At 53.0% G+C, this 24,648-nt stretch overlaps 3 protein-coding genes across 14 annotated transcripts in view; 1 reads left to right on the top strand and 2 right to left on the bottom strand.

Annotated features, from left to right (window-relative positions):
- Ppil6 (peptidylprolyl isomerase like 6) overlaps positions 1-6,280 on the bottom strand; it is a 33,565-nt gene extending 27,285 nt beyond the window's left edge. For 2 of the 9 annotated variants that reach the window (XR_008221299.1, XM_052751504.1), the window contains exons 1-2: positions 6,133-6,280; positions 1,903-1,998 (exon numbers count right to left, since the gene is read on the bottom strand). Coding sequence is in view for 5 of the 9 variants with exons in the window: in XM_052751504.1 (XP_052607464.1) it covers positions 1,903-1,998; positions 6,133-6,273 (237 nt within the window). In the remaining 4 variants the exon portion in view is untranslated. Of the gene's footprint in view, positions 1-1,573; positions 1,654-1,902; positions 1,999-4,483; positions 5,754-6,132 lie in introns of those variants that run through there. The other 7 variants (XM_052751505.1, XM_052751508.1, XM_052751511.1 and 4 more) reach the window with 7 other exon arrangements.
- Positions 6,281-6,395: 115 nt separating this feature from the next.
- Positions 6,396-9,617, top strand: Smpd2 (sphingomyelin phosphodiesterase 2). The gene is made up of 10 exons (XM_052751503.1): positions 6,396-6,789; positions 7,247-7,343; positions 7,450-7,526; positions 7,771-7,864; positions 7,969-8,058; positions 8,278-8,360; positions 8,474-8,606; positions 8,690-8,794; positions 8,997-9,150; positions 9,242-9,617. The coding sequence occupies exons 1-10, from the start codon at positions 6,740-6,742 to the stop codon at positions 9,589-9,591; spliced, it is 1,233 nt and encodes a 410-aa protein (XP_052607463.1). The 5' UTR covers positions 6,396-6,739; the 3' UTR covers positions 9,592-9,617.
- A 143-nt stretch (positions 9,618-9,760) lies between these two features.
- On the bottom strand, positions 9,761-21,298 carry Mical1 (microtubule associated monooxygenase, calponin and LIM domain containing 1). Of its 4 annotated transcripts, XM_052751496.1 has the most exons (25): positions 20,662-21,298; positions 20,254-20,341; positions 18,858-19,158; positions 18,561-18,768; positions 18,146-18,250; positions 17,711-17,815; positions 17,442-17,597; positions 16,826-16,926; positions 15,849-16,106; positions 15,518-15,633; positions 15,204-15,330; positions 14,940-15,021; positions 14,299-14,443; positions 13,267-13,457; positions 13,088-13,176; positions 12,665-12,748; positions 12,385-12,541; positions 12,070-12,146; positions 11,601-11,880; positions 11,359-11,462; positions 11,006-11,119; positions 10,797-10,890; positions 10,528-10,627; positions 10,360-10,433; positions 9,761-10,035 (listed from the first exon to the last, which is right to left on the bottom strand). In XM_052751496.1, the coding sequence occupies exons 3-25, from the start codon at positions 19,113-19,115 to the stop codon at positions 9,887-9,889; spliced, it is 3,174 nt and encodes a 1,057-aa protein (XP_052607456.1). In that variant the 5' UTR covers positions 19,116-19,158; positions 20,254-20,341; positions 20,662-21,298; the 3' UTR covers positions 9,761-9,886. The 4 variants fall into 4 exon arrangements, with proteins under 4 accessions (XP_052607456.1, XP_052607457.1, XP_052607455.1 ...); XM_052751497.1 differs by lacking the exon at positions 20,254-20,341 and having other exon boundaries at positions 14,299-14,434; XM_052751495.1 differs by lacking the exon at positions 20,254-20,341 and having other exon boundaries at positions 20,662-21,297.
- Between the last annotated feature and the right edge of the window lie 3,350 nt (positions 21,299-24,648).

Raw genomic sequence — 24,648 nt, 5'->3', positions numbered from 1 at the left:
GCAAACTTGTTCGTGCTCAGTGGCGAATCCCTGAAAAAGGCTAAGCAGTCTCTGAAGCGTTTAGATTGACGGAGTGGTTAGAATTACTGGTGTTGTATTTTGCAAGACCCAAACCTATAGTAAGAGGGGAAAATGTAACTGTGGACATTTTGTTCGGTGAGGTGGGGGACTGCCATAGAAGACATGTAAGATATAAACATTTTATCTCTTGATGCACATGGGGAGACTTCCTGGCTTGCCTCAACGTAGGAGCCTGGCTCTGATGTTTTCTAGAGCTTTCTGTCACTAACTACTAATGATGCTGTCCTTTTTTTATTATTATTATTTTTTGGAGTGGAGAGACAGGCCTCCCCATGTGCTCTTAGGGAAGCCTTACATTCTGTGGAAGCACAAGGCAGCTAAACCTAGTGAACTGACTCACTGGGACGGCATGTGCTAGGAGGCCGTACACCTCACAAAGACATGGCGTACACTAAAAGTTAAGGTGACAAGTGTGGGCATGAGGGTGAGAGAGAGAAGAGAGGAAAGAGACCAAATAAAGCAACAAGACGAACTAGCGAGCCTCGTTCAGAACAGAGGGCCGAGGCATGCAGGGGAGTGTAAGGCAATCCTCAGGTAGCCCGGGCTGGGGAGGGAGGGAGGTGGGGTGTGTGGGAGGATGGTGGGGATGTGCACAGCTGCATGAATGCAAACCACAGGCCATAGTAGGCAGAGGATGTTAGGCTAGTCAGCGATATAAATCTGACTATAAAACTTGCAAAAATTATTTTATGTGGGGGCTAGAGAGATAGTTGCTCTCCCAGAGGACCTGGGTTCGATTCTTTAGCACCTACATGGTGGCTCACAACTGTCTCTTAACTCCAGGCCAAGATCCAATGCCCTCTTTTGGCCTTCATGGGCATAGACATGCAGGTCATGCATGGACATACATGCAGACAAAACACCCATGCACATAGATGTCATTAATTAGTCAAAAATTAATAATTGAAAAATTGTCTTATGTTAGGGTTGGTCAACTATCCCACTTTCCTTTAAATTGCTTTAGTTTAACATTGAAATACCTGTATCCCAAGCAAACCAGGACCACTGGTTCCTCCTAACTGTAGAAGGCACTGAATGTCGCCCTTCCTACCCACCTATGCTAGAATGGTGTCCTCCATTTCTTAAGCACCATATATAAGTGTTCGCTATGACTTCCTCATATGACATGTGGCTGAGTCAGGATGTTCCAGGTGACACTACCAAGAGGTAAGCCATCTGCCATCCTCCAGGCAGGCCTGGGTTCTCCAAGAGTACTGTTAGAGAAGGAATGTGGAGAACAAAGGTCCAAGTCGGACAAGCTGCTCATAGGAGGGTAGTCACTGCCAGGAGAGGTCCTCAGCCGACAGGCCCACACAACCCAGTTGTCTCTGTGAGATTCATACCCACACTTTCCAGATTAAGTGCCAGGCTACCTAAACTGAGTGCCAGAGTATCACAGGAAGGGTGGCCATCAGGGCTAGCTAGCATCTCTGACAATTTAAAACTCATCCCTTGGGGCCGGAGAGATGGCTCAGAGGTTAAGAGTACTTACTGCTCTTCCAAAGGACCCGGGTTCAATTCCCAGCACCCACATGGCAGCTCACAACTGTCTGTAACTCCAGTCCTAGGGTACTAAAACACCAATGTACATAAAATAAATAGTTAAAAAAAAACCTTCATCTCTCTCAAAAGCCACCTACAAGAATATTCTGCAAATACTTTACTGCTTAGGAAGGATGTCTAGAAAGATTGAAATAATTTAGGGTAAGTTCATAATTAAGAGAAATAATTATAGCTGGAGTTTGTCATTTTCCCAAACTGCACAAATAATTCACAGAGAAGTGGACTTGTCAATATCCCCCATGCTGACATATCCCTTACCCTCTTTTTCTCCTCTAGATACTGATCCCAGGCAAATTCTTGAAGAGGAATTATCACAGGATCTTCAAATCTGGATGGGTAATTATTTTTCAGAGTCTAGGTTACAAGATAGAATAGTTTAAGTTCTCAATTATGTATTTAATCGTTTATTTGGTGGGGGCAGGGCACACTAGCCATACATGCATGTCTGGGGACCAGGCACGGCACATAGCTGTGCATGCACATGTGGGTACCAGGTAGGGCACATAGCTGTGCATGCACATGTGGGTACCAGGTAGGGCACATAGCTGTGCATGCACATGTGGGTACCAGGTAGGGCACATAGCTGTGCATGCACATGTGGGGACCAGGCAGGGCACATAGCTGTGCATGCACATGTGGGTACCAGGTAGAGCACATAGCTGTGCATGCACATGTGGGGACCAGGCAGGGCACATAGCTGTGCATACACATGTGGGTACCAGGCAGGGCACATAGCTGTGCATGCACATGTGGGGACCAGAGGTCTTCTTTTTCTCTGCTCCAGCTTATTTGCTGAGACAGGTCTTTCGTTGAACTTAGGGCTGTTTCAGCTATCCTGGCTGGCTAGAGTGCTCCTGAGAGCTGCTGGCCTCTCCTTATCAGGCTTCGGGTGACTAGAGCAGTCTGCTGAGCTTGGCTTTCACATGAGTACCAGGACTCTGAACTCAGGTCTTTGTGCTTACACAGCAAGTACTCTACTCCCTGCCATCACCTCAGCCCCTAAATTCTCTTTTTTTTTTTTTTTTTTTTAAAGATTTATTTATTTATTATGTATACAGAATGGGGTGCCAGATCTCATTACAGATGGTTGTGAGCCACCATGTGGGTGCTGGGAATTGAACTCAGGACCTCCGGAAGAGCAGTCAGTGCTCTTAACCTCTAAGCCATCTCTCCAGCCCTAAATTCTCTTTTTAAAGTCAAACTCATTTCTCCAGATTTGTATGGGCTCTTCTGGCAGTTTCACACAGCACACACAGGCCACACTGCCTGTCTGACATGCCCTGGCCTGTTCTCAGAGGCCCCGCCAAGTCATTCCACCTGACTGGTTTGTCTCTTACCTTTAGGAACAAGATCTAGAGGGCAAGGGCATGTCTATCTTCCTATATTGCTACCACATCTGGTAAACAGTGGGCCATCGACACATAACTCAGTAAATGAGTTTATACCAATGGTTTCGGGATCTGTTCTGTTCTTTTAGAACTATTTTTTCCCCTAAATTAAACTGCTAAATATCAATAGATCTACAGGTACTTGATTTGTAGCAAAAACAAAAATACAAATATTATTCTCTTAATTTACTGATGAAGGAGAATGGCCAAAAGAACACTATTGTGGTTATGCCATTCAAGAGAAGCAGCAGCAAATGTCAAATTTCAGCCTCTAAATAAGTTTTAGTATTGAGTGTGCTTTAGCCAAACGTTTTACATGTGTGTGAATCAGAGAAAATTACTCTTAAAAAAGACTTTAAAAATATTATGTGTATGTGTGTATTGGGGTTGGGTAAGGAGGTGGTTAATGTTCATGGAGACTAGAAGAGGCCGTGGCTTTCCTGGAGCTGGAGTTATAAGTGGTTGTAAGCTGGTAGATGGGTGCTGGGAAGCGAACCTGCTAAGGATGATGCTTGGAGGCCCTGTTGTAGTCTAAAAAAGGTACAGGCCTGGCATGCTCTACCAGGCATGACCATTTCAAGAGGGAGAAAGCCTGGGTGAGAGTGTATCATACTCTGGGATGGTGCCACATGGCAGCAGCAACCTGGTCATTTGCCTTCTTAGACTGTGGTATCCAAACAACAGAACCATTTCTTAGTTCTACAGTCTGTGTTCTGTTTTAGACAACCCACAGCATAATCACTGTTTTTAAGAGAAGAACTATCTAGAATAATAATAAAATCAGTAGTTTTCAAAGCAAGTCCCATTATGCTTGCTCATAATACAGCATTCGTTGTAGAATGGACTACATCCAAATTAAAATATATGCTAATATTTATCCTTACCTTTTATAAGTCTAAATCTGTTTATGAATTGGGCATCTGGGATTACTCACAAATACACTAGGAGTATAATCAAATATCCTTAATTATGCTAGAACTAACTGAATTTACATTGATACATTTTCATATTTGAATATAGTCCCAAGAGGAAAAAACTTAAGAAAAAATTACATTATCAGAATATTAAGACATTTTCTTTTTTTTCTTTTTTTGGTTTTTTGAAACAGGGTTTCTCTGTGTAGTTTTGGTGCCTGTCCTGGATCTCGCTCTGTAGACCAGGCTGGCCTCGAACTCACAGAGATTCACCTGGCTCTGCCTCCCGAGTGCTGGGATTAAAGGCGTGCACCACCACCGCCTGGCAAGACATTTTCTTGAGTTAGTATTCTCTATAGCAGATGTTGACTCCTATACAGTTTTGAAAGAACTGACAAGCCAAGAATAATTTTCACATCTTTTTAATGACTGAAAACAATCAAAAGATGAATTGTATTTTATGTTACATCAAAATTATATATAAGTCCAACATAGCATCTACAATAAAGTTTTACTGGAACACTACTGACTACTTACATCCTGTGGCTGATGCTTTGCTTTGTTGTGGAGACAAGGTATTGCTATGTAGCCCAGGCTGACCTTCAACTCACTGTCTTCCTGTCTTGGCCTCTTGAGTGCCACGATTATAGGCCTGTTACCATGCCTCGGCACACTGCTTTCACAAGGTTAAGTTTGAGACTGCGTCCCAGAATACCTACTACTTGGACTTCACAGGAAGAAAAAAACAACGCAAATACCTCCACTGCAGTTGTTAGGGTCCATGGGAAGGTCCATAAAAGACCACCAGTCACATGTGCAATCAACAAGAGCGTTTAATAAAAAATTTCCAGCACGCTGGGGTCAAACCATCTGACAAAGCGGGAAATGGCGACCCCCAAGAGAAGCTCGAAGGCTCCTTTTAAGCAGGGTTAGGGGAATTCCAGCTGTGGTCAAGTGTACTTTGAAGGGACTGGTACAGCAATCATTTTATGGCTGGCTCATGACATCTGGTCAGCAACTGTGGTTGCTGTGTCAGGGTCTGTTTGACTGAAAACAGCAAGAACAGTTCCTGGTTGTGGCTGGGCAGGACCCTGATTGGCTGACCACCAGACTGGAGGTACTTCCTGAGGGTCTGATTAAAGCCACACGAGTCAACGAGTCAACGTAGGATGGTGGAGTAATACAGGGCAGAGGTCTTAGCAAACTGGCCCCTGGTTGGGGGAGGGGGACACAAAAAAACAAATGGCCCTGTTAGGGTCTGTCCTGATGTAAGAGAGGACGGCTGCTTCAGTGTGGTTCAGCAACAGGAAATACAACATGCCTTAAGAGAAGCAACTAAGAAAGAAAGAAAAATATCCCTCAAACTCTGAAATACCTCTTTAGTCATAAAAACCATGGTTCAAAACAACAATAAAAATGAAACAAACAGAACCAAGAAACCTTTCGCCTCCTGCACACACAAAACAGCCCATGACTCTGTGGATGGTGGAGCAAGCAAGAGACAGGGGGTTCTGAAGGTGAATTCTACTTGGCTGCCCTTGCAACCAACTGGGCAGTCTGGAAAAACAAGCACGATCAGTAGGTCGCGGGGGCTGAGCTGTGCGTGTTTCACCATTGAACTCCCACGTTCCTCCAGCTTTCAGGTTGCAGGTGTGCCGCAGCATGACTGACCTGGCTAGATTTGTTTTTCTTCAAGTGTTTTATATCATTCTGCATGTTTACAAAGACATAGATGGATTCTTCAAAGCACTTCTGGGCCATCTTAAGAATCCCAGAAGCATCGGGTTCTGTTAGACTGCAGAAACACCTGCACAAATTATAAAGAACCTTCTAGAATGAAATTACCAAAAATCACAAAGGAGTTGTTTTTTTTTTTTTTTTAAATCAGCTGGTTATGCGGTAGTATTTTTCCGTAAGCTTGAATTTTGTAAATCCGTAATTCAAACAAAACTGCACGTGGACTAGCTTCTCGATGCATAGGTGCGTGGAAATTACCATTTCCCCCTCGTACGGTTCTGAGCGCTGGCTTGTCTCTTTCCGAGTCGCCCTTCCCGGGCGACCTGCGTTTGTCCTCTACACACCCACCCAGCCCGAAGGTAGAACGTGGACCCCGCCAGCGCTGGCGGGACCGAGGCAGGGGGCTGCCGCTCGCGCGCGCGCGCGTAGAGCCTGAGGGGAGGGGTTACCTCAGCGATGGTCTTCGACACCTGAAAGCTGGAGCTTTTGAAGAGCCCCACCACCTTCACCCGCAGCGGCGGCTCCGGCGGCGACTTCGTGGGGCAAGCCAGGGGCTTCGGCCGGCAGGGCTGCGGCTTCGGAGTGGCCATGGCAGCGTCAGCCGACAGCCCCGAGCACAAACACTGCCGGTCGCCACGGCAACCGCGTGGCTCCGCCCCCAACGCCCGCAAGGGGCGGGGCCGGGGCGGCGGGCGGGGGCGGGGCCTCGCATCAACTTGGAGCCTGTTGCTGGTGAAGCCGGGCCCGGGCCAAGCGAGGCACCCGTAGGCCGCGGTGCCCGGAACCCGCCGAGGGACCCAAGAACCTGGAGCGAGCGGTCCACCCGGGACCCCTCTCGGGACTGCCGGCGGTCTCGCGCAGCCCGCCCGGGATTTGCAGCTGACCTCCTTTCCGGGTTGGCGGAAGGCCTGTTGTCCCGGTTACGCGGGAGTCGCGCCCCCTGCCCCCGCCCCGTCCCCGGCTCGCGTTCGTGGGACTGTGCAGCGCGGGACCGGGCCGGACACCTGTGCGCTCCGTCAGCCTCGCCGCCGGCGGTGCCCCCGAAGCATCCCAGCCATGAAACCCACCTTCTCTGTACGGCTGAGGGTTTTCAACCTCAACTGCTGGTAAGTGCGCCCAGGCGAGGGCTGTGGCCTCGGGGCCACCTTCCTGTCCCCACCCGCACATGCCTAGGAAGGAAACAGGCCTTCTTCAGCCGAACCACGACCCTGTCTTTCCCGAACCGCCAAAGTCCACACCGTCCAGAGCCCAGAGCTCGGGTGGTGGCGGCAGTCACCAAAGTCCACATCACCCAGAGCTCGGGTGGTGGCGTCAGTCATCTCCCGGAGCCTGGCTCTTCTCTCTCTCTTTTAAAGAGAATTTATTTATTTTTATTTTATGTGCATTGGTGTTTTGCCTGCATGTGTGTCTGTGTGAAGTTGCCAGACCCGCTGGAACTGGAGTTACAGACAGTTGTGAGCTGTCACGTTGGTGCTGGGAATTGAATCCAGGTCCTCTGGAAGAGCAATCAGTGCTCTCAGCCGCTGAGCCATCGCTCCAGCCCCTTGGCTCTTCTCTTTTTAGGGACATCCCTTACCTGAGCAAACACAGGACTGACCGCATGAAGCGCTTGGGAGATTTTCTGAACTTGGAAAGCTTCGACCTGGCGCTACTCCAGGAGGTGAGGTTGTGGGCAGGCTAGGCTGGGGGGAGGGCGGCAGGGTTCGCAGGGGGAATCTTCTCTCTGGGATGAAGTCCAGGCTAGCATCCTCACCCTTTGTCCTCAGGTGTGGAGTGAGCAGGACTTCCAGTACCTAAGGCAAAAACTCTCGCTCACCTACCCAGACGCACACTACTTCAGAAGGTGAAAAGCTATGACTGGGGCCTGCTTTCGGACCAGGGAGCTCTTCGCTCTCCCGTGTCCTGGCTTGCACCCCACCCTCTTCCTCTCGGGCTGTCCCCTCACCCTCCTGCAAGGGCTGCTGTCTTAAGCTTTGTTCTGGGGCGAGAGGAAAGTTGCTGATCAGAGCTGGGAGACAAGGGACGGGGAGAGGGCTGGGTATCCCCCTCCTCGCTTTTCTAGTTCTCAAGCAAGACTTGACTTTCAGTGGAATCATTGGCAGCGGCCTCTGTGTGTTCTCCAGACACCCAATCCAGGAAATTATCCAGCATGTCTACACTCTGAATGGCTATCCCTACATGGTAAGGGTCTCCCCCCTACCTCTGCCAACACAAGTTGGATGCAGCCCTCCTGGGACCTTGGCAGAAGGAGGTGGCAGTGCTGAGGTTCTGTCTTTGGCCTGCAGGTCTGTCATGGAGACTGGTTCTGTGGGAAGGCTGTGGGGCTGCTGGTGCTCCATCTAAACGGACTGGTGCTCAACGTCTACGTGACCCATGTGAGTGAAGCTAGCCAGGCTTAGGCTCTGGGACAGGCAGCCCAGTGCTGTGGTGGAGAGGAGACCGTACTGGCTCTGCTGCCTGGGGTGAGGCATGGGATCAGAGGGTAGCCATGGCAAGGGTCACCCGTTCTGTACCAAACTCCATGCCAAATGACAGATGCAAGTCTGATTTAGACAACCTTAATCTTACCTGTAATCTCACCTGTTCCACTTTAGCTACATGCTGAGTACAGTCGACAGAAGGACATCTACCTAGCGCACCGTGTGGTCCAAGCTTGGGAACTGGCCCAGTTCATCCAGTGTGTGAGCCTGGGCCTGACTGGGCCTGGGGTGGAGACTGGGGTTGAGGGTGGCTGGGTTCATTGAGAGGGCAGATAGTAAGAATTTTTTTCTCATCACTCTGCTCTCCCAGCCACACATCCAAGAATGCAGATGTGGTTCTGTTGTGTGGGGACCTCAACATGCACCCCAAAGACCTGGGCTGCTGCCTCCTGAAAGGGTGGACGGGGCTTCGTGATGCCTATGTTGAGACTCAGGACTTTAAGGTGAGAGGCCCTGTCTGACTGTTTCCTGCCATGCATGTTTCAGTCCTCCTGCCTCGCAGCGTCCTAGCCACCTGTTTCCCTAGGGCTCTGAAGACGGCTGTACCATGGTACCCACAAACTGCTATGTCAGCCAGCAGGACCTGGGACCATTTCCACTTGGCATCCGCATTGACTATGTGCTTTACAAGGTCAGGCTCCCCCTCTCCCCCCAGCATGCCTTTCTCCATTCTGTTCCTCTGCCACCAGCCCGTGCTGATCCTTAGTTCAGCTGGTGCAGTCTTGGGCCCCCGAGGGCTGGGGAATGGGAACCATTAGCTGGTTCAATGGGAGAATATAAGTTATAAGAGTATAAGTTAAGAATATAAGTGTCTCTGTCCTTGTTCTTCCTAGGCAGTTTCTGGGTTCTACATCTGCTGTAAGACTCTGAAAACCACTACAGGCTGTGACCCCCACAATGGCACCCCCCTCTCTGATCATGAGGCCCTCATGGCCACTTTGTATGTGAAGCACAGCCCCCCTCAGGAGGACCCCAGTCCTGCCCATGGTGAGTCGGCTTCCCCCTTACCCTTTCTACTTCAGGGCAGCCCAGCCTCCATTCTGACCTTGCCCTGCTCTGCTCTTCTGCCTTGTTCTAGGACCACCTGAAAGGTCAGCACTGATCAGTGTGCTGAGGGAGGCGTGGACAGAGCTGGGGCTAGGCGTGGCTCAAGCTCGCTGGTGGGCTGCCTTCGCTGGCTATGTGATGGTCGCGGGGCTCTTCCTCCTGGTGCTGCTGTGTGTCCTGGCTGGAGGAGGGGCCAGGGAAGTGGCCGTACTGCTCTGGACACCCAGTGTGGGGCTGGTGCTGGGAGCGGGTACAGTCTGCATCTTCCACAGGCAGGAGGCCAGAGGCTTATGTCGGGCCCAGGCCGAACTCCAGCATGCTCTGAGAAGGGAAAGGGAGACCCAGGACCTAGGCTCAGAGCCTCACCTAGCCCCAAACTGAAGAACAATAAAACTTGACATACCCTAGTGGCTCTACCTTGTTCCTTGCAGAGGCAGCGACGGGAACTGAGGGTCAGTGGCCTTGTTACAATGTGGACTGGAGGGCACTGGCTCATTACCTGCCCTCCCTGAACATTCCCATCGTCCCCCTGAACACAGCATAAACCCTGTTCATGGCCATAGTACTTTTATTTTGAACAGCGAAGCCCCGACTAGGCAGTCCAGGTGGCAGAGGTACTGCCCTTGGATGAGGTCTTGCTTCCAGGGCAGGAGGCAGGCCTAGAGCCAACCAGCTTCTAGCCCTGGGCCCCTGTCTCCGAAGCCATCTCACTGAGCCGTCTTTCCTCCTGGAAGCGGATGAGGGCATCCCGCTGGTTCACCACATCCAACAGCTTCCTCAGGACCAGGTCCTCAGACTGACGATCAGCCTCTGTCTTCAGGGTCTCTGGAGGGAGAAGAGAACAGGGACCTGGGCAGGGAGCCTGAAGACAGGATCAAGCTAACGCAGCCTGTGTGGTTTCTATAACCAGGCTGTGTTTGTGGAGAGTTCAAACTTAGGTTTGGTCCAGTGGGGGTTCCTAGTTTTTGTTAGCACAGGCACTCTGTTGAAGGAAGTACTGCACAAGAGCCGACTTGCAGCCCTGACTGGAAGGAGGGTGGAGGCTTGGGATTACATCCTTTGGCTTCCTCCTGAATTGTCCCAGCAGGCCAGAGGCCAGAGGACTGTGTTACTTGGTCAGCGTCCAAGGTCACGAGCTAGCCCACAGACCTTCCCGATTCATGTAGCCGCGCAACTCCTGGTCCAGCTGCCACTGCTTCTCCTCCAGGTCCAGCTCCTGAACCCTGGAGAGACCAGAGATCGCAGAAGCACAGCTGAGCAGGGTACTCACAGGAACGGCCCTGGCTCACATACCATGTCACCACCCCCTGGCCTTACGTGATCATGAGCTCAGCCTCTTCAGTCACTAGGCTGTTTTTTTCCTGGATGAGCTGTAGCAGCTGATCTAGCCAGAGTTTCTTTTGCTGTTCTGGAGAGCCTGGTAAGGAAAAGGAATGGAAGAGGTGACAGGATCCAGGGGAAATGGGCTGCTACGGCTGTCAGCCGTGCGGCACATCCACTGGGCCCAGGGACTGCTGAGGGCGGAACGTGGCGCCAGGAGCAGAGAGATGTGTGTGCTAGCATGCCGCTGTCCCGGCTTTACTCACTGCTCTGACTCCTCAAGGCCAGCTCCAGCCTCGTGCCTTTGGTCTCCAGCTCCCTCATAGCAGCCTCAATCTCATTCAGTCTTCTCTGGATGGCCTGCGGGTTTTAAGACAGGATGCCTCAGATTGCTCAAGAACGGCGCTGGAGGCGCTCTGCGCTCAGGCCGCCCACCCGTCAAAGCTCTGGCAGTGCCCGGGGCTCTGCGGCTCACCTGGGCCTTGCAAAACCTCTTCATCTCCTCCTCTTTAGCACGGCGCATGAGGGTTCGGTACCATGTCGGGTACTTAGTCATGGCGCCCGAGTTCTTGGCCAAGGTCAGCAGAGTCTGTGGGAGGGTCAGGCCAGTCAGCAATGAGCTCTGACCCGGGTTAGGAATGGAGGAAATGGAGGGTGGAAAGCCGGGCTGGAAATAGGTAAACACTTAGAGGCAAGTCAGTCAGACTGGGTGAGAAGACATTCCAAGGGGAGGATGCTGGCTTTTGGCGCTTCTCTGGTGGGGTGGAAAACACCTGGCAGATGCCTTCTGGCTCGGGCAGAGTGGACAGCTGGCTTCCTGCTACTTACCTGCTCTAAGTCTGCCTCCAAAGGTACTTCTTCCTCTTCCTCCTCTTCTTCCTCCTCCTCCTCGGAAAAGGGATTTTCTTCCACCTTCTCTGTGGCTTCAGGAACTGAGCAGAGGAGAGGGACATGCGGCTTGGGAGTCCAGTGGCCTGTTTCTATTTCCCAGAATCCCCATGGCAGAAATTCTAGGACCCCCTCCTCCCCGCAGCCTCCCAGATGAGCACATCTGTAGGGAGAGCACCTACCTTGCGGTGCTTGGACTGGCACACCCCAGCCCATAAAGCTGCCCTCCAGAGCCTGGCGGGCCAAGGCGGAGCAGCTCCGTGGGGGCTTGGGTGGGGGCTCTGTTCCTGAGTCGGGGATAATTGCCAAGGAGGACAGCCGCAGGCGTTCTAAGCTAGAGAGGCGGATCAGCCGACGGGTAGGCTGGCTGGGGCTTGGGACTGGGCTGACCCTCCTCGCAGGAGACATGGGGGGCGAGGGGGAGCCTGACTGTGTGCTGTTATCATCTGGTGTAGGGAGCTCCTGGAAAAGCCACCATATGGTCAGGTCATGGAGCCCATCTAGTGGACATTGCCAGGCAGTGCTCTGGATACAAGAATCCTTCAGTGAGGGACAGCATCCATTTACTGCCAGCAAAGCCCACTGATCTGGGGTGACCTGCCTCTTCCCACACCCCACTACACAGAGGGATTGCTTTGTTTTGTTTTTAACCTGGTTCTCTGGACTTCCATCCCTGTCAGCCGTCTTTTGGCCCTCCTGGGGCAGGTGCTGGAAACAGTAGAAATGTCCTAAGAAGGGTAGAAGAGGCCAGGCATCAGCCCACTGCCCAGGTACTCAGCGGGAAGGTAGAGGCTGCAAGACCGGCTTGCAGTCATTTCTTAGGACTCCACAGCTAAAGCTTTGGAGGGGGTTGAGAGCCCGTTTCCACCCAATGTCCAGCCCCACTCCCCGTCCTCGCCCCCAAGCTCCTTGTCCTGAAGAAAGCACCAATTCTGAAGTCCTGTCGCAGCTCCCAGGCCCACTTACCATCTCCTGGATGTTGTCCATAGCCACCTGGCCACAAGGTGGCCTCACAGGTGTGGCAGCGGAAGCAGTCCCGGTGGAAGAAATGGCCATCCACACAGAAGCGTTCCAGGATGTAGAGGTGTTTCCCACAAAGTTCACACAAGTCCTCTGCCCCAGCCTGCACAGAACCCCAGGATACAGAGTCAGCTGGACCCAGAGCCAACCGCCAAGGCCTTCCTTCCATTCCCCCGTAGCCTTGCCCACCCTTGGAGGCCTGTGCAGACAGGGCTCTGGATCTTACCTCCTGGTTTTCTGATGGCAGTGCAGGGGGTACACTGGGCTCAGAGACGGGGGGCTCCTCGGTACTTGGAGTCTCAGCCTCTACCTAAGGGGGGAACGCTCAGGTAGCGTGGGCAGGGGAATGGCTGTCTACACAAAAGGCTGGAAGGGAGTAACACTAGACATGGAGACGGGGTCGGGCTGCGGAACCGGCCGTGGAGGTGAGCAGAGAAACGGTGTGGCCTGTCCTACCCTAGTCTACATTTCCTGCAAGGATAGCTGCTTGTCACTTAGCATCCTCCCTGTGGTCCCGAAACAAGTCCTACAGCTGTGAGCACAATGTGAGTCCAGCTCTCACCTCCCTCATTTAGAACGTATTCTCTACCATCCCGGGAACCTCACTGGGTACCTCTTCTCCAGACTTAACCATGTTTAGACTCCTCACCTTGGCCCGGGTTCGCTGTAGGGTCCTCTGGAGTTTGCCAAGGAAAAGTATAGCATTGGGGGTCCCAGAAGGAGCCTGGCTGACGGGGCCTGCCGGCAGAGTCCAGTTGTCAGCCACCCTCCACCTGGGTGGGCCCTTCCCTCCCGCTCCCTCTCCTGCCCGCCTACCAGCCAACTCACTTGAGCTCTGGGGCATGTTCTTGAAGGCGCTGTGGAAGTGGCTGAGGTAGGCAGTGAGGCCCAGTGGGTCACTGCCCGCCACCACTGCCTGTGCGGACAGCACTGGGGGGATGCCTAGCTCGTGCTGTGCCACCTTCAGTGCCCAGGCAGTGGCTTCCAGAGCTCCCATGCCCTGCAGCTCCGAGGGTTCCCTGTGGAGCATCAGACGAGATGCCAATGAGAGGCAACCCTGGCCCCACTGAAGCGGGCAGGGACATGGTAAAGGGACATGAGCGCACGAAGGCAGCTTCGTTGGTGCTTATGTACACCGAGTCACTTTTTGTGTAGGTGCTTTTTTTTAAAGTTTCCGTACCCTGATATCGAGCCTCTCCACATTTTTTTTTTCTCGCCTTGTCCCTGTTCCTTTGCACAGGCTCCTTGGCCACATGTTGTATCTACATACCTAAGGCAGCCCCTCTTTGTCTCAAGGAAGCTGACCACTCAGCCCCTTACCCCATAGGGAGGAGCCCTCCTGTGGAAGCACTGACCCCCAGGAGCAGCAGGGAAGGCCTGGCGTGGGGAAGAGTTGATTTGGGAAGATGCGTGGGGGTTCTAGGAGGTCTGCACTGGTACTGTGTGGCTAAGGTGGGCCTCAGATTTACAGTGATCCACCTGCTTCTGCTTCCAAAGTGTTGTGATTATTGTTGCATGCCATCACACCTAACTGTCAAGTGTGTATGTTTGTGTGTGTGTGTGTGTGTGTATGCGTATGCGCGTGCTGGATTGAACCAGGGTTTCACTCATGCTAAGCAAATGTGCTCTACCACTGACTGCACTCCATCCCAGTCTCCCATGGCTTCTGACTTTCCTATCTGGATGCAGTGGATTTGAGAAGGCTCTGCCAGGCGGGTGAGCAGCCCAGGCTGGAATACCACCTTTGGGAGGTGAAGTAACAGGTGCAGCTGGGACTCAATGGGCTGCCAGCTCCTGCACAGCATCTTCTCACCATGCAGTAGAGGGGAGGGCTGGGCACAGGAGAGGGGCCTGACTCACAGCAGGCCCGGCTGCAGGCGGTGCACCAGGGCGCACAGAGCTAGTCCATCAGTCCACGAGGAGGAAAAGTCGGTGACGTGGACTCCAGGAAAGCCGGCTGTCTGCTCCTGGCACCAGTGCAGGAGCTCCTCGGTGCCTGCTGACCCTAAGAGAACAGAGCCATGCTGTGCCCGAGGCCCACACCTGCTGCTGGGCGTGTCAAAGCTGGGCTGTCAGACGAGTGTGCAGGCCCAGCAGCACCTCCTTCTCCCATTCCGTTTAAAAGTCCCTAACACACAGTTGGGCAACAATAAAGAGCGGCCACTGTAGCCACAGAAAAGCCAGAGGGGTAAACAGGCAGGATAGCTCAGGCTCAAGGAACAGGTGGTTTGGGTTTACACCCTCTGCTGGCGAAGGAGCTGGAACAGCGTGGCGTAGCTGTGGCTGCTCGGCACGGCTGGTGCCATGGCCATGGAAACCACTGAGCTGCTTCCACACTGGCACACAGCTGCTGCCCAAGCTCTGTGGCTCCTCCACCTCACCCCACCCCCACCCCACCCCATGAACCCCAAAGCATCCACAAAACGAGCTTTCCAGTGCGGGCTCTGTCCAGACACTGCAGCATGCCGACTGCCCCGCTGGCTGGGGGAAGGCCTGCTCACCTGTAGTTCCCTTGCCCGCATCGGTCTTGTCGTTCTTCCTCTGCGCATGCTCCTTGTCCATCAGGTCGTACAGGTCTTGTACCTAAGGCAACTTCTTCTCAGGTTCAAGGCAGAGGACCACCCGCCCCTTCAGCCCAGGGGGAGGAGCATTCCTACGGTAGGAGTGACCCCCACTGGGGCAGCCACTGAGTAGGGAAGACCTGGCATGGGAAAAGGAGTTGGTCTGGGAAGATGGGTGGGAGGGCAGGGGTAAAGAGGTCTGACCTGGTTGGGGGTTACAGCCCGGAGGTTCAGGTTGGGGTATCGGGTGGCAGGGTCCAACCCATACTGGGCTACATTTCGATGCATGTTCTCTGGGGATGTTTGTGACAGAAGCTGGTACAAGCTCTCACTAGGGGTGGTGGCGGAAGGTGGTGGTACAGAGGGAAGCTGTCAGCACCCACCCCTCAGGGACTGCCAGGGCTTTCTTGTAGTCCCATGCCTCCATCCATTCTTCAGTATCTCCTGCCCCTTCTTCCTGACCCTTGTCCCAAATCATGTCTGCCCTGCCTGTACTCGTCTCTGAACCCAGAACTCACCGTTCAGCCAACACCTCTAGGGGCCTGGCACCCTCTGCCCACCGCTTCACCATCCAGGCTGCATCGAAGGCTGCCAAGAAGCCCCGGGCCACTCCAGTGCCCAGAGGCCAGAAGGGCTGTAGGGTATGAGGAACAGGACACTATGAGAATCCAATGGGTATGTCCCAAGCCCAGGTGTCCCAACTTGGGGGGAAGTCCCTTTTCCACCCCAGACGGCTTTCACCTCTGCCAAGCAGCCCCTAAGCAGCCCCAAATAAGCAGCTTTATACCTTTCCCTATAAGAGAGCTTCCTCCCCCACCGTGGGACCCCTCTACCTCCTGAAATGCTCACCTCCACCAGGCAGTCCCCCACCAGTCCGAGCAGTAGGCGGGCACCATGCTTTTCTTGCACACGAGCAGAACTCTCTGCCCGCATCATGCTTGTGAAGTCGAAGGCAGCCACATCGGGCCGCCCACGTGCATCCTGAGCAAACTCCAGTTTCCCAAGCTTGCCATGTGTGGCGAAATCGGCAGCTGCCCTGGCAAAGCGCTGCAGAGCCTCGGGTACCACATTGGCACGGCTCAGCAACTGATCAGTCTCTGGCAGGTCCTACAGGGCCAAGAGATCAGAACCTGAGACCTGTGAGAGCAGAGCCACATGTCCGGCTCCACACCATTTTACAGGTGACTGACCTGCAGTATAGGAGGTACACATGCTGAGGCCTGAAAGGGGAGAGGCTGTCTACGCTACACAGCAATTGAAGGCTGGGCTGGGCATAGAATTCCAATAGGCTGCCTCTCATACTCAAGTCCTTCCTCAACACTCTCTCTGCTGCCGAGGGTCCCAAGCCCTGCCCTGCCAGGAAGCCCAAAGTCACTGCCGTCATAGACTCTGTCCTGAAATCACTGAAGCCTTGGTTTGCCCAGCATCCAGAAACAACACAACTCACTTGTACGAACTGGATGACAAAATGCAAAGCAAGCTCTCAGTGTGGTGCTTAGTACACAGAAGGTATCTATTTCATCCATTCAGTGAGTACATATTAGGTGCTTAACCACTACTCAGGTACCATTCTAAGTCTTGGGAATTAACAGTCAGCAAGAGGAAAAGAGGCAAAAGATTCTCCTTGTCCTGGAGTGCACACGAGTAGTACCATATCTGTAAGTTTAGCCCAGAATAGGATTCCTACCATCACATACATGCAGGGAGCAAGAGCGTGTCAGAGTGGAGTTACTGCCTGGACAGAGGCAGGAGAGGGTGGGGGCCATCCATATCCAGGGGTAGACTGTGTCCGGCCCAGCCTCCTCCTGCCTGGGTGCAGGTCCTACCTGGAGCAGCACCCCCAGCCGCAGCAGGCACTGTTTCTTGGCCGTCATCACAAAGTAGTGAGTATCATCTTTGTAGTACACAATGTTCTCCAGATCAATCCCTGGGGGTACAAAGCGGAGGCCAGGGGATGAGTCTTCAGATGACTCTGCATCGATCACCTCTCTAAACACCGGATCCATGGCTGACCTCTGAGAGCTGAAGTCACAGCTTTAGGCCACAGTGAGTGTCCCACACACAGATCTGGTGGCACCAAGAACCATCTGTCCTGGCCCAGGAGGTGTGGCAGTTTGGAGCAAAGGGGGAAACTCAGGCGGAGTGGCAGCTGGGAGGCTTGTATCACTTGGTCACATGGCGATAAAAAGCCAAAGTCAACAATGCATCCTCTCAAAAGCTTACATCATTCTTACACTCCAGATGAAGGAGCACAGAGCAAACACCCAGGTATTTAAGAGACAGTCCCAGGATTTTTCACGCCAAGTGAAAGCTGCTTGGTCCCTGCTTGGTCCTCTTTCTCTTTTGCTGCTGAGACCACAAGGGTGGACAAGAGTGGGTTCCTTGGACTAAGGGCAGGTGTGAGAGGCAAGAGGGGGAAAGCCTTCGAGGGCTGGCCCTGACCTGTGGCTTTGAGCAGGCTCTGGAAGAATTTTTGGTTGTAGATCCGGGCTACACCACTGATCTCCGGCACCTGGGTCTCCTCCACCGTGCGCCCGTTCACAAAGTTGGCCGTGATGCCGATAGCCAGTTTGCCACGCATCTCTCGGATGGTAAAGCCTAGTGGTAGGGGAGGCGGGGATAACATTTCTAGGAAGGCTCACGGGAGCCTAGGATGCTGGTATTTGTTGATTTTCATTAACTTATTATTTTTGAGGAAAAGGATCACTCACCTTCAGGGACGAATTTACCCCCTGCAGCCGAGATGAGGACATCAAATTCATAGTTGGCCAGTTGGGCTGGGGGACTGGGCTGGAGCTGGGCATGCCAGCCACTCCCTGGGACAGAGAGTATAAGAGCCACAAAGGCGTAGAAGTCAGAGGGCCCTACACTCCCAGGTCAGGCTAGAGAAACAAAATGAATTTGTAAAAGACCCCACAGGCTGGAAAGTAGCGAGAGGCTGTCTGTCAGATCACACTTGTAGCCAAAGAGGGCAGGTGAGGAAAGCCATGTTTTTCCATCTTGCTACCCCCACTTGTATGCTGACTGAGGCTAGGGCTGCCCAGGCCTCACTGTGAGAAGAGCCGACTCCCCCGCACACCCACGTTAGCATCTGTACAGATCTCTCTTCAGTGGGTAGGGGTTCCCAGGAGCACAGGAGTACTCACCCTTCCTGGGAGGGGGCTGGAGGCCAGTGAACGTGATGCCCCAGTGAATTTCCACCCCCAACAGTAATGCCACCTTCAGTAGAAGTAGCTGGAGCTGTCGGATGCCTGGAAGTGGGAGGGCATTAGGAACAGACTCATGGCTTCCCTAGCTCTGGGGTGTGCCTGTTCAGAGCTAGAGGCCTCAGAGACCACTGTGCCTATCTAAGGCCACACCACCCTGAAGACACCTGTTGACATCTCAGCTCGGAAGTCAAGCAGATTATCCTGTCCATTTACAGATGTCAGGTCTGGGTCTTAAACGCCACCCAGTTAAAGCGATTCGGGTTCGCTCGCCTCCTGTCTGGCTCTGCAGTCTCCCATTGGCCTGCCTTTGGACTCAGGCACATCCACCCGAGGCCCACCGTGAAGTGCTTACTGATGTGGTCCAGGGTACCAGTACAGAAGCGCCCATAGAACTTCTTGGCCCCAAGCGCCCGAAGGTCATGGATGGTGAAGGGCCAGAGGTGCAGCACATTGTGCCGAGAGAACTTGGTACGCTTTTCCACAAGCACCACTCGAGCACCCAGTAGTGCCAGCTCCACAGCAGCCCGAAGCCCACAAGGCCCAGCGCCCACCACCAGGCACTGTAAACACAAGAGCAGGCAGGTGCAGCATCCTGTTTCCTGCTGACCCCCTCTCCTCCTCAAGCTCCTCCCAGACTCTGGGGATCTACCTTGGTGTTGGCACAGGCCTGGCCTTGCTGGTACACAGACTGGCTTGCTCTCTTGTCCAACTTGGCCCACAGTGACTTGGCACTCCAGTAGTTGAGCTGGGCCTTGATCTTGTGGTACTGAGGCAGTCCCCCACCAGGCTCCAGTCCCAGGGCTTCACAGAGCCCCTGAAAGCTGCTCAGTACATCCTGGCACAGCTGTGCCTGCACGAAGCTCTCAAAGTGGGCATGTGCTGGGTTGGTAGGGGCCGTTGAAGCCATGTAGGGCCCCTGGCAAGAGGAGCAGCTGGACAAAGCCCAGTGGCTGTGGAAAGAAGAGAAGGAAAGGAGGCTGGAGGGAGGGAAAAGAAAAGGGAGGAGCCAGCAGGGCAGGCTGGTGTCACAAGGGAGCTCAGGGTCCACCTCTGATTGGCTATGCTTCCAGCCCGCTCCCACGCCGTGATCTGCCCCAGAGACAGCGGCAATCCCTTATCAAGTGAAATTCGCCAAATTTGGGAATGAAAACTCAGTAGTCCTGGGTACACAAGGCACAAGGACGCTAAGGAAGCCTCCTGTCCAGTCACCCAGGAGCCATCGTGTGGGAGCTCTGAGGCCCAGGCGACAGGGATTGTAGTGGGTGTTCCCTAGGTCCTGTAAGTAGGACACGGGGCAGTTTCTCAGTTGGCTGCTGGGGTGGGAGGTGGGGGTGGAGGGTTCCCTTCTGGTAGACCCACGAGGGCGAGCACCGCAAAGCAGCTGCAGCTGCTCGGCAGGCACACGCCCATATCACCAGAAGTCTCTGCAAGCCAGCGCCGGTTGGCGGACTTAGTGCCACGCTGGTTGTGGGATGTGCCTCTCACCAAAGGCAAAGTTCTTTTCCTGGTGCTTGCCTCCTGACAAGGGGCAACAGTCGTGGGCCAGCCAGCGTAGGTTCCCCTTCCCACCACCCAAACTACCCTCACAAATGGCCTGAGAGTGTTGCGACTGTCTTGACTCGAGACCTTCTGACTCACTGTGGTCAAAACACTTCCCCTGTGATCTTGTCACTGCTCCAACGGGCTGTGGGAAGGAGCGGGGGCAGCAGCTGAGCTCGCCCTCCCGAGAACCCTCGCATCCAATCGACCCCTAGCCTCCCTCCCACCGGCGCTCCTGTGCGCTCTCCGAGGAATCTCTGGAGACAAGGCCTCTCTTTGTACCCCTTTCCTTCCCTCCAGCCCACACTCAGCCTGAGAGCTCTTGGAGGGATTTCTCACGCTGCGACCGGAAAAAGTGAAGAGTGTGGGGGATGGGTTGCTTTCGGTAAGGGAGGGGGCTAGGTAGGTTAGGCATGGAAGTGGGGATCGGTCCTTGTGGGCTGATCTCTCATCCCCTAGCAGCCCCTCCATTGCCCGCGCGGCAGGAGGAGGCAAGGGATGCCCACCTCGGGTCACTAGGACACGAGTGGATAGGTCTTCAGAAAGGGCAGAAGTCCCTCTTGGAAGTGGGAGTCTCGGAGGTTGGAGCGTCCTCTGCTAAAGGAAATAAGAGGTACCCAGCCTGGAAATACCAGCACAAAGGATGTGCCATGGGTGGAGCGTCTAAAGGGATGGAGAGCTAGCTGGACCTTGGGGCAGCGGGGCCGAGGAGCTCCCCACACTCCAGACAGCAAAGTCTGCACAATGGGGCTGGTCTGGGCAGGGCCGGCACGGGGACCGGCCAAATCAGCCAGGCGTGGCTCCCTAGCCTGCACCAGCCCATTTCTCCGGAAGCGCTCCCCACCCCCATCCTCACCCTCACCCCCAGCCCAGCGGTCCCGAGGAAGCACAGCTAGGACCGCGGGACGACTTACCCGGCGGTTCTGGGGCTGGAAGAGCCGCTTCCTGTCGGAAGGGTGTCCCAGGGCTAGGGCGGAGAAAAGGGTGGCGCACGGAACTGTGCCCGGGAGTTCGAAGGGGTCTGGATCGCAGCGCCAGCGCAGAACACAGCGGAAGGCTTCTCCGCACTTCATTACCCCGCAGTCCTCCTCTAGGGACAGCCCTGGGCCCCGCCCATGCCTGCAGGGTGGTGCTGCAGGGCGTGGCTCTGCTTACACCCGGGGCTGCTGGGGGCCTCCAAACGGTCTGGCCTGGCAGGGACAGGGAAAGCAAGGCCCCCGAGTGACCGTGCCTGAGTGCGCCCCGGTGGTACCAAGCTGCAAGCCACTTCCGAGAGCTGGCGGAGCGGCCGCTAGCCTCCTGCAAGAAGTTTGTTGAAGCTGCAGGGTCCGAGAGTGGCGCCAGACGTCTGAGCTCTCTACACCTCTCCCACCAAGAAATCCACACCCCTGGCGCCACTAAGGGTCCAGTTGCGGGGTCCATCTCTCCTGGGACAGGGCAGCCGGCTCAATGGCTCAGGCTAAGGACAAAGCTTAAAAGTTCTGGTCCGCATCTTTCAACCAGGTACACAAAATAAGGGAACAAGGGGAGGCGTGTGTGTGTGTGTGTGTGTGTGTGTGTGTGTGTGTGTGTGTGCGCGCGCGCGCGAGTGTTCAATTAAGAAAGGCAGAAGGGAAGGGGTGTGTGGGAGAGGCTAGATCTTCAGGGTTCAGAACTAAGGTGAAGACTCAGGACATTGACAAGGCTGAGAAACCTTGGAATCAAATTCTTAGTATTCCTCATAAAGAAACAGTAGCCAAAGTGAAAGGAATTACCCCAAATCAAGCAGCTTTAGTTAAAGTGAATAAAACAGCAGTTTTCATTTATTGAATGAGTGTTGACAAAGTCTACTTAACTGAAGGTCAGAGGCTTCATGCCCACACAGATGAAACAGCCAATGGCATAAGCTGCTCTCAGACCCAGGCAGGCCTCTCTGGACTCCAACCTACCACTGTTAATCCATGTCTGGCCTTATGAGGAAGTGAAATCCCTACACCAGAAGTGTTTAACCTAGGAAGAAATGGCCACATCTCTCCTCTTGCGATCCAGGGACCACAAGAAGCTGAGGTCCAGGTCTTTTTGTGTTTGTGCTTATTTTCATTTTTGCATTTTGGCCAGAGACACTGGGATACCCAGTAAATCTTGATCACTCAGCACTCTCAGCTGCAGCTGATAAGAAGGGAGAGAGAGAATAGAAAGAAAATGCCAGCTCTCTGCCAGGAGACGCCGGCAATTCAGCCAGGCCACACTCAGGAAGTAAGGGCAGCTTCCGAGCTGGGCCCACTCTAGCTCTTGAGTGTGACATCACTGGGCTTGGAACAAATTTGCAGAGCATCAGACACGCCCATACTTAAACACACAGTGTAAAAATGCTCTAAAAGGCCCACCATAAACGGGCCAGCAGGCTTTTAGTGTCGTCCCTTTCCCTTTCATTAGCAGTTGGACGCCAGCAACTTACCCGGTCTTGTTTACAAAGGCCCAGCTTCCCTCGGAGACCTTCAGGATTATGCAGCTCTATGAACAACAAATTGTAAACACTGTCTTTTAAAGATCATAGAACGAGTTCTTAGACTCTTAAAAAACCTGCTGACTCCTAGCTTTTCTTGATGCTAGTTAAAGACACACAGTGGAGCCACAGAGCCCTGGGGAATGCAGTGGTCTGGAATCCAGAAGGTCTGGTCTGATTCCTGCACCAGGGCCAGTGTGACACCACATCCCCATCTTCTCACCTCTAAATGGAGGCATTTTCATGACTCATCTTCCTTAGCCCATTTCAGTTCTAGGGTTTGTTTGTTTTTTTATTCTGTGTTGCTGATCCTCAGAAATGCACAGAATAGAACAAGCATTTTTTTTCTTGTTAGAATCTTGAGTTACGATCCACAATTACATATTTATATGAACTAAAAGCAGTTTGGCATAATCATTGGCATAGTCATACTACTGGGTAGTTTATATCCTATCAAATAGAATAAATGACCCACACATGAAAATTCAATTTTAAAGAGTCTCATTCTAATGGCTTTGGAAAAGAATTGTGCCAGGGGCTGCTTAGGTTAACTTGTGCCCCAGACCATGTGCTGTCTCTTCAGCCATTCTCACTTCCTTATCTCACCTCCCAACCCTTGATCTCCTGGGCTTCGAGCCAGAAAACAAGTTTCCAACACCCCGGGAGACATCTGTGTCAGTCTATAATATGACCTTGATCTGCAGCTCAGTATCTTCTACTCCTGCGCGTGGGCTTGCCTTAGAGTCAGCACAGCCCGGAGAGCCACAGTTCCTGGTGTAAAACAGGCGCTCTGAGAGCCAAAGGTGTAGCATGTCTTGAGGTTTATGAGACGGGGCTTGATTAAGATTAGAGGCTCAGGAAGGGCCTCTCCCAATTCTGACTTGGATGGACTGAGTCAGAGAGTGGGCACAGACAGTTTTCCAGGCTGAGGAACTACCTGCCCCTGAGCCCCCAGACAAAAAAAGAGCTGGGCATGTATTGGCCGGTAGCTAGGTAGGCAGTGTCGCGGAAGTGAGAAGGCAGAAGAGGAAGCTGGGTTGGGGACTTTTTTCTTCTAGGTGCAGAGGGAAACTGCAGAAGGGGTTTAAGCAGAGTGGGACATGGTCATATCTGCCATAACTAAAATAATGCAGTCTATCCACTTAGCAAGGCATTCTGTGAGTTGCCAAGGGGACAGTGGTGACATACAGTGGATTACAGTAACCTTCTACTGGAGAAAGGGGCTGGGGAGGGTAATTAGAAACCATAACTCAACCCATGGCAGAGTTCTAGGCGAGGGGCACAATGGACAGTGAGGATGGGGAGAGAATAGACTCAAAGACAGCTGGAGGTAAAACTGATCTAACTTGGTGATAGATGCCATGTGGGGCAGAGGGTGTGTGCGTGCGTGCGTGCGTGCGTGCGTGCATGCGTGCGTGTGTGTGTGTGTGTGTGTGTGTGTGTGTGTGTGTGTGTGTGTGTAGGGCCTCTTTAAGAATCACTCCTGGGCTGAGGAGGTGGCTCAGTTGGTAGGGTGCTTGCCCGGCTTGTGAGAAGCCCTGGCTTAATTCCCAGCATCATATAAAAACTGGATGTAGTGGCATCTGCTCGTAACATCAGCACTTAGGAGGTGGAAGCAAGAGAATCATAGTTCAAGGTCATCCTCCACTACCTAACAAGTTCAAGGCCAGCCTGAGCTATGTGAGACCCCCATCTCAAACTAACCCCAGAAGCTAACCAACTGCTCCTTTCCTTGGGTGACTCTGGAATAAACAGGCCTGCCATTCTTCCCTCCTCTTCTCTCCACACTTGTCCATCTGTTTACTGCCTTTTCTGAAGTCAGAGAATGCTTTCACAGGCTCCTAAAGAACAAGGGGCCCGTGCTTTCCCGTGTTTCCCTTTGAGACTACTTTTGCTCTTCAAACACAATTAGAGGAAATATTTTTTTCAGACCCAAAGTCACTTAATCATGTAATTAAAAAAATGTGGCTTTTCTCTAATTCAGCCCGATGAAGTTTTGGTTTAACTTCTCCGTTAACAGGGTAGAGTACCCTGGAGTTGACCAGGCATGAGGCTACACACTTGTAATCACAGAGCATGGTAGGTAGAGACAGGAGGCTCAATACTAAGAATTTAAAATAATAAATCCATGCTCCAGGACCCAGAATTTCTCTGGCCCATGTGTGCACATTTCTTTTCCCCACACTTCACTTTGCGGAAAAAAGCGTGAAGATTCCTTCCCGACGTCACCTAAATGTGGCCAAGTTCCTACATTTTATCAAAAACCTGCTTGAATGAGCTTCAGTTCAAAAATTTGTCTAAGGTGGGACATTCCAACTGAGAATTACCTGCTAACCAACATCTTTCCTGCTTATTCAGGTGTGGACTTTGAAAACAAGTCCATTCCAGTGGTGCCGGCCTCAGGTCAGTTCTTCCC

The sequence above is a fragment of the Peromyscus californicus genome, unplaced genomic scaffold (genome assembly GCF_007827085.1).
Source record: "Peromyscus californicus insignis strain IS unplaced genomic scaffold, ASM782708v3 Scaffold_22__1_contigs__length_63687245, whole genome shotgun sequence".
Lineage (NCBI taxonomy): Eukaryota > Metazoa > Chordata > Mammalia > Rodentia > Cricetidae > Peromyscus > Peromyscus californicus.
The sequence above is the reverse complement of the archived record's forward strand: the minus strand, read 5'-3'. Positions and strand labels throughout refer to the sequence as shown.

What these genes read in the sequence shown, in the direction of transcription:
- Smpd2 (XM_052751503.1), top strand. Translation starts at nt 6,740, where the DNA reads ATGAAACCCACCTTCTCTGTACGGCTGAGGGTTTTCAACCTCAACTGC. An exon ending in TGAATGGCTATCCCTACATG is followed by an intron (nt 7,865 to 7,968) that starts GTAAGGGTCTCC and finishes TTTGGCCTGCAG; the next exon opens with GTCTGTCATGGAGACTGGTT. An exon ending in TTGACTATGTGCTTTACAAG is followed by an intron (nt 8,795 to 8,996) that starts GTCAGGCTCCCC and finishes TGTTCTTCCTAG; the next exon opens with GCAGTTTCTGGGTTCTACAT.
- Mical1 (XM_052751496.1), bottom strand. Translation starts at nt 19,115, where the DNA reads ATGGCTTCAACGGCCCCTACCAACCCAGCACATGCCCACTTTGAGAGC. An exon ending in AGGCCTGTGCCAACACCAAG is followed by an intron (nt 18,769 to 18,857) that starts GTAGATCCCCAG and finishes TTGTGTTTACAG; the next exon opens with TGCCTGGTGGTGGGCGCTGG. An exon ending in CGCCTGCAGCCGGGCCTGCT is followed by an intron (nt 13,458 to 14,298) that starts GTGAGTCAGGCC and finishes GATGCTCCACAG; the next exon opens with GGAACCCTCGGAGCTGCAGG.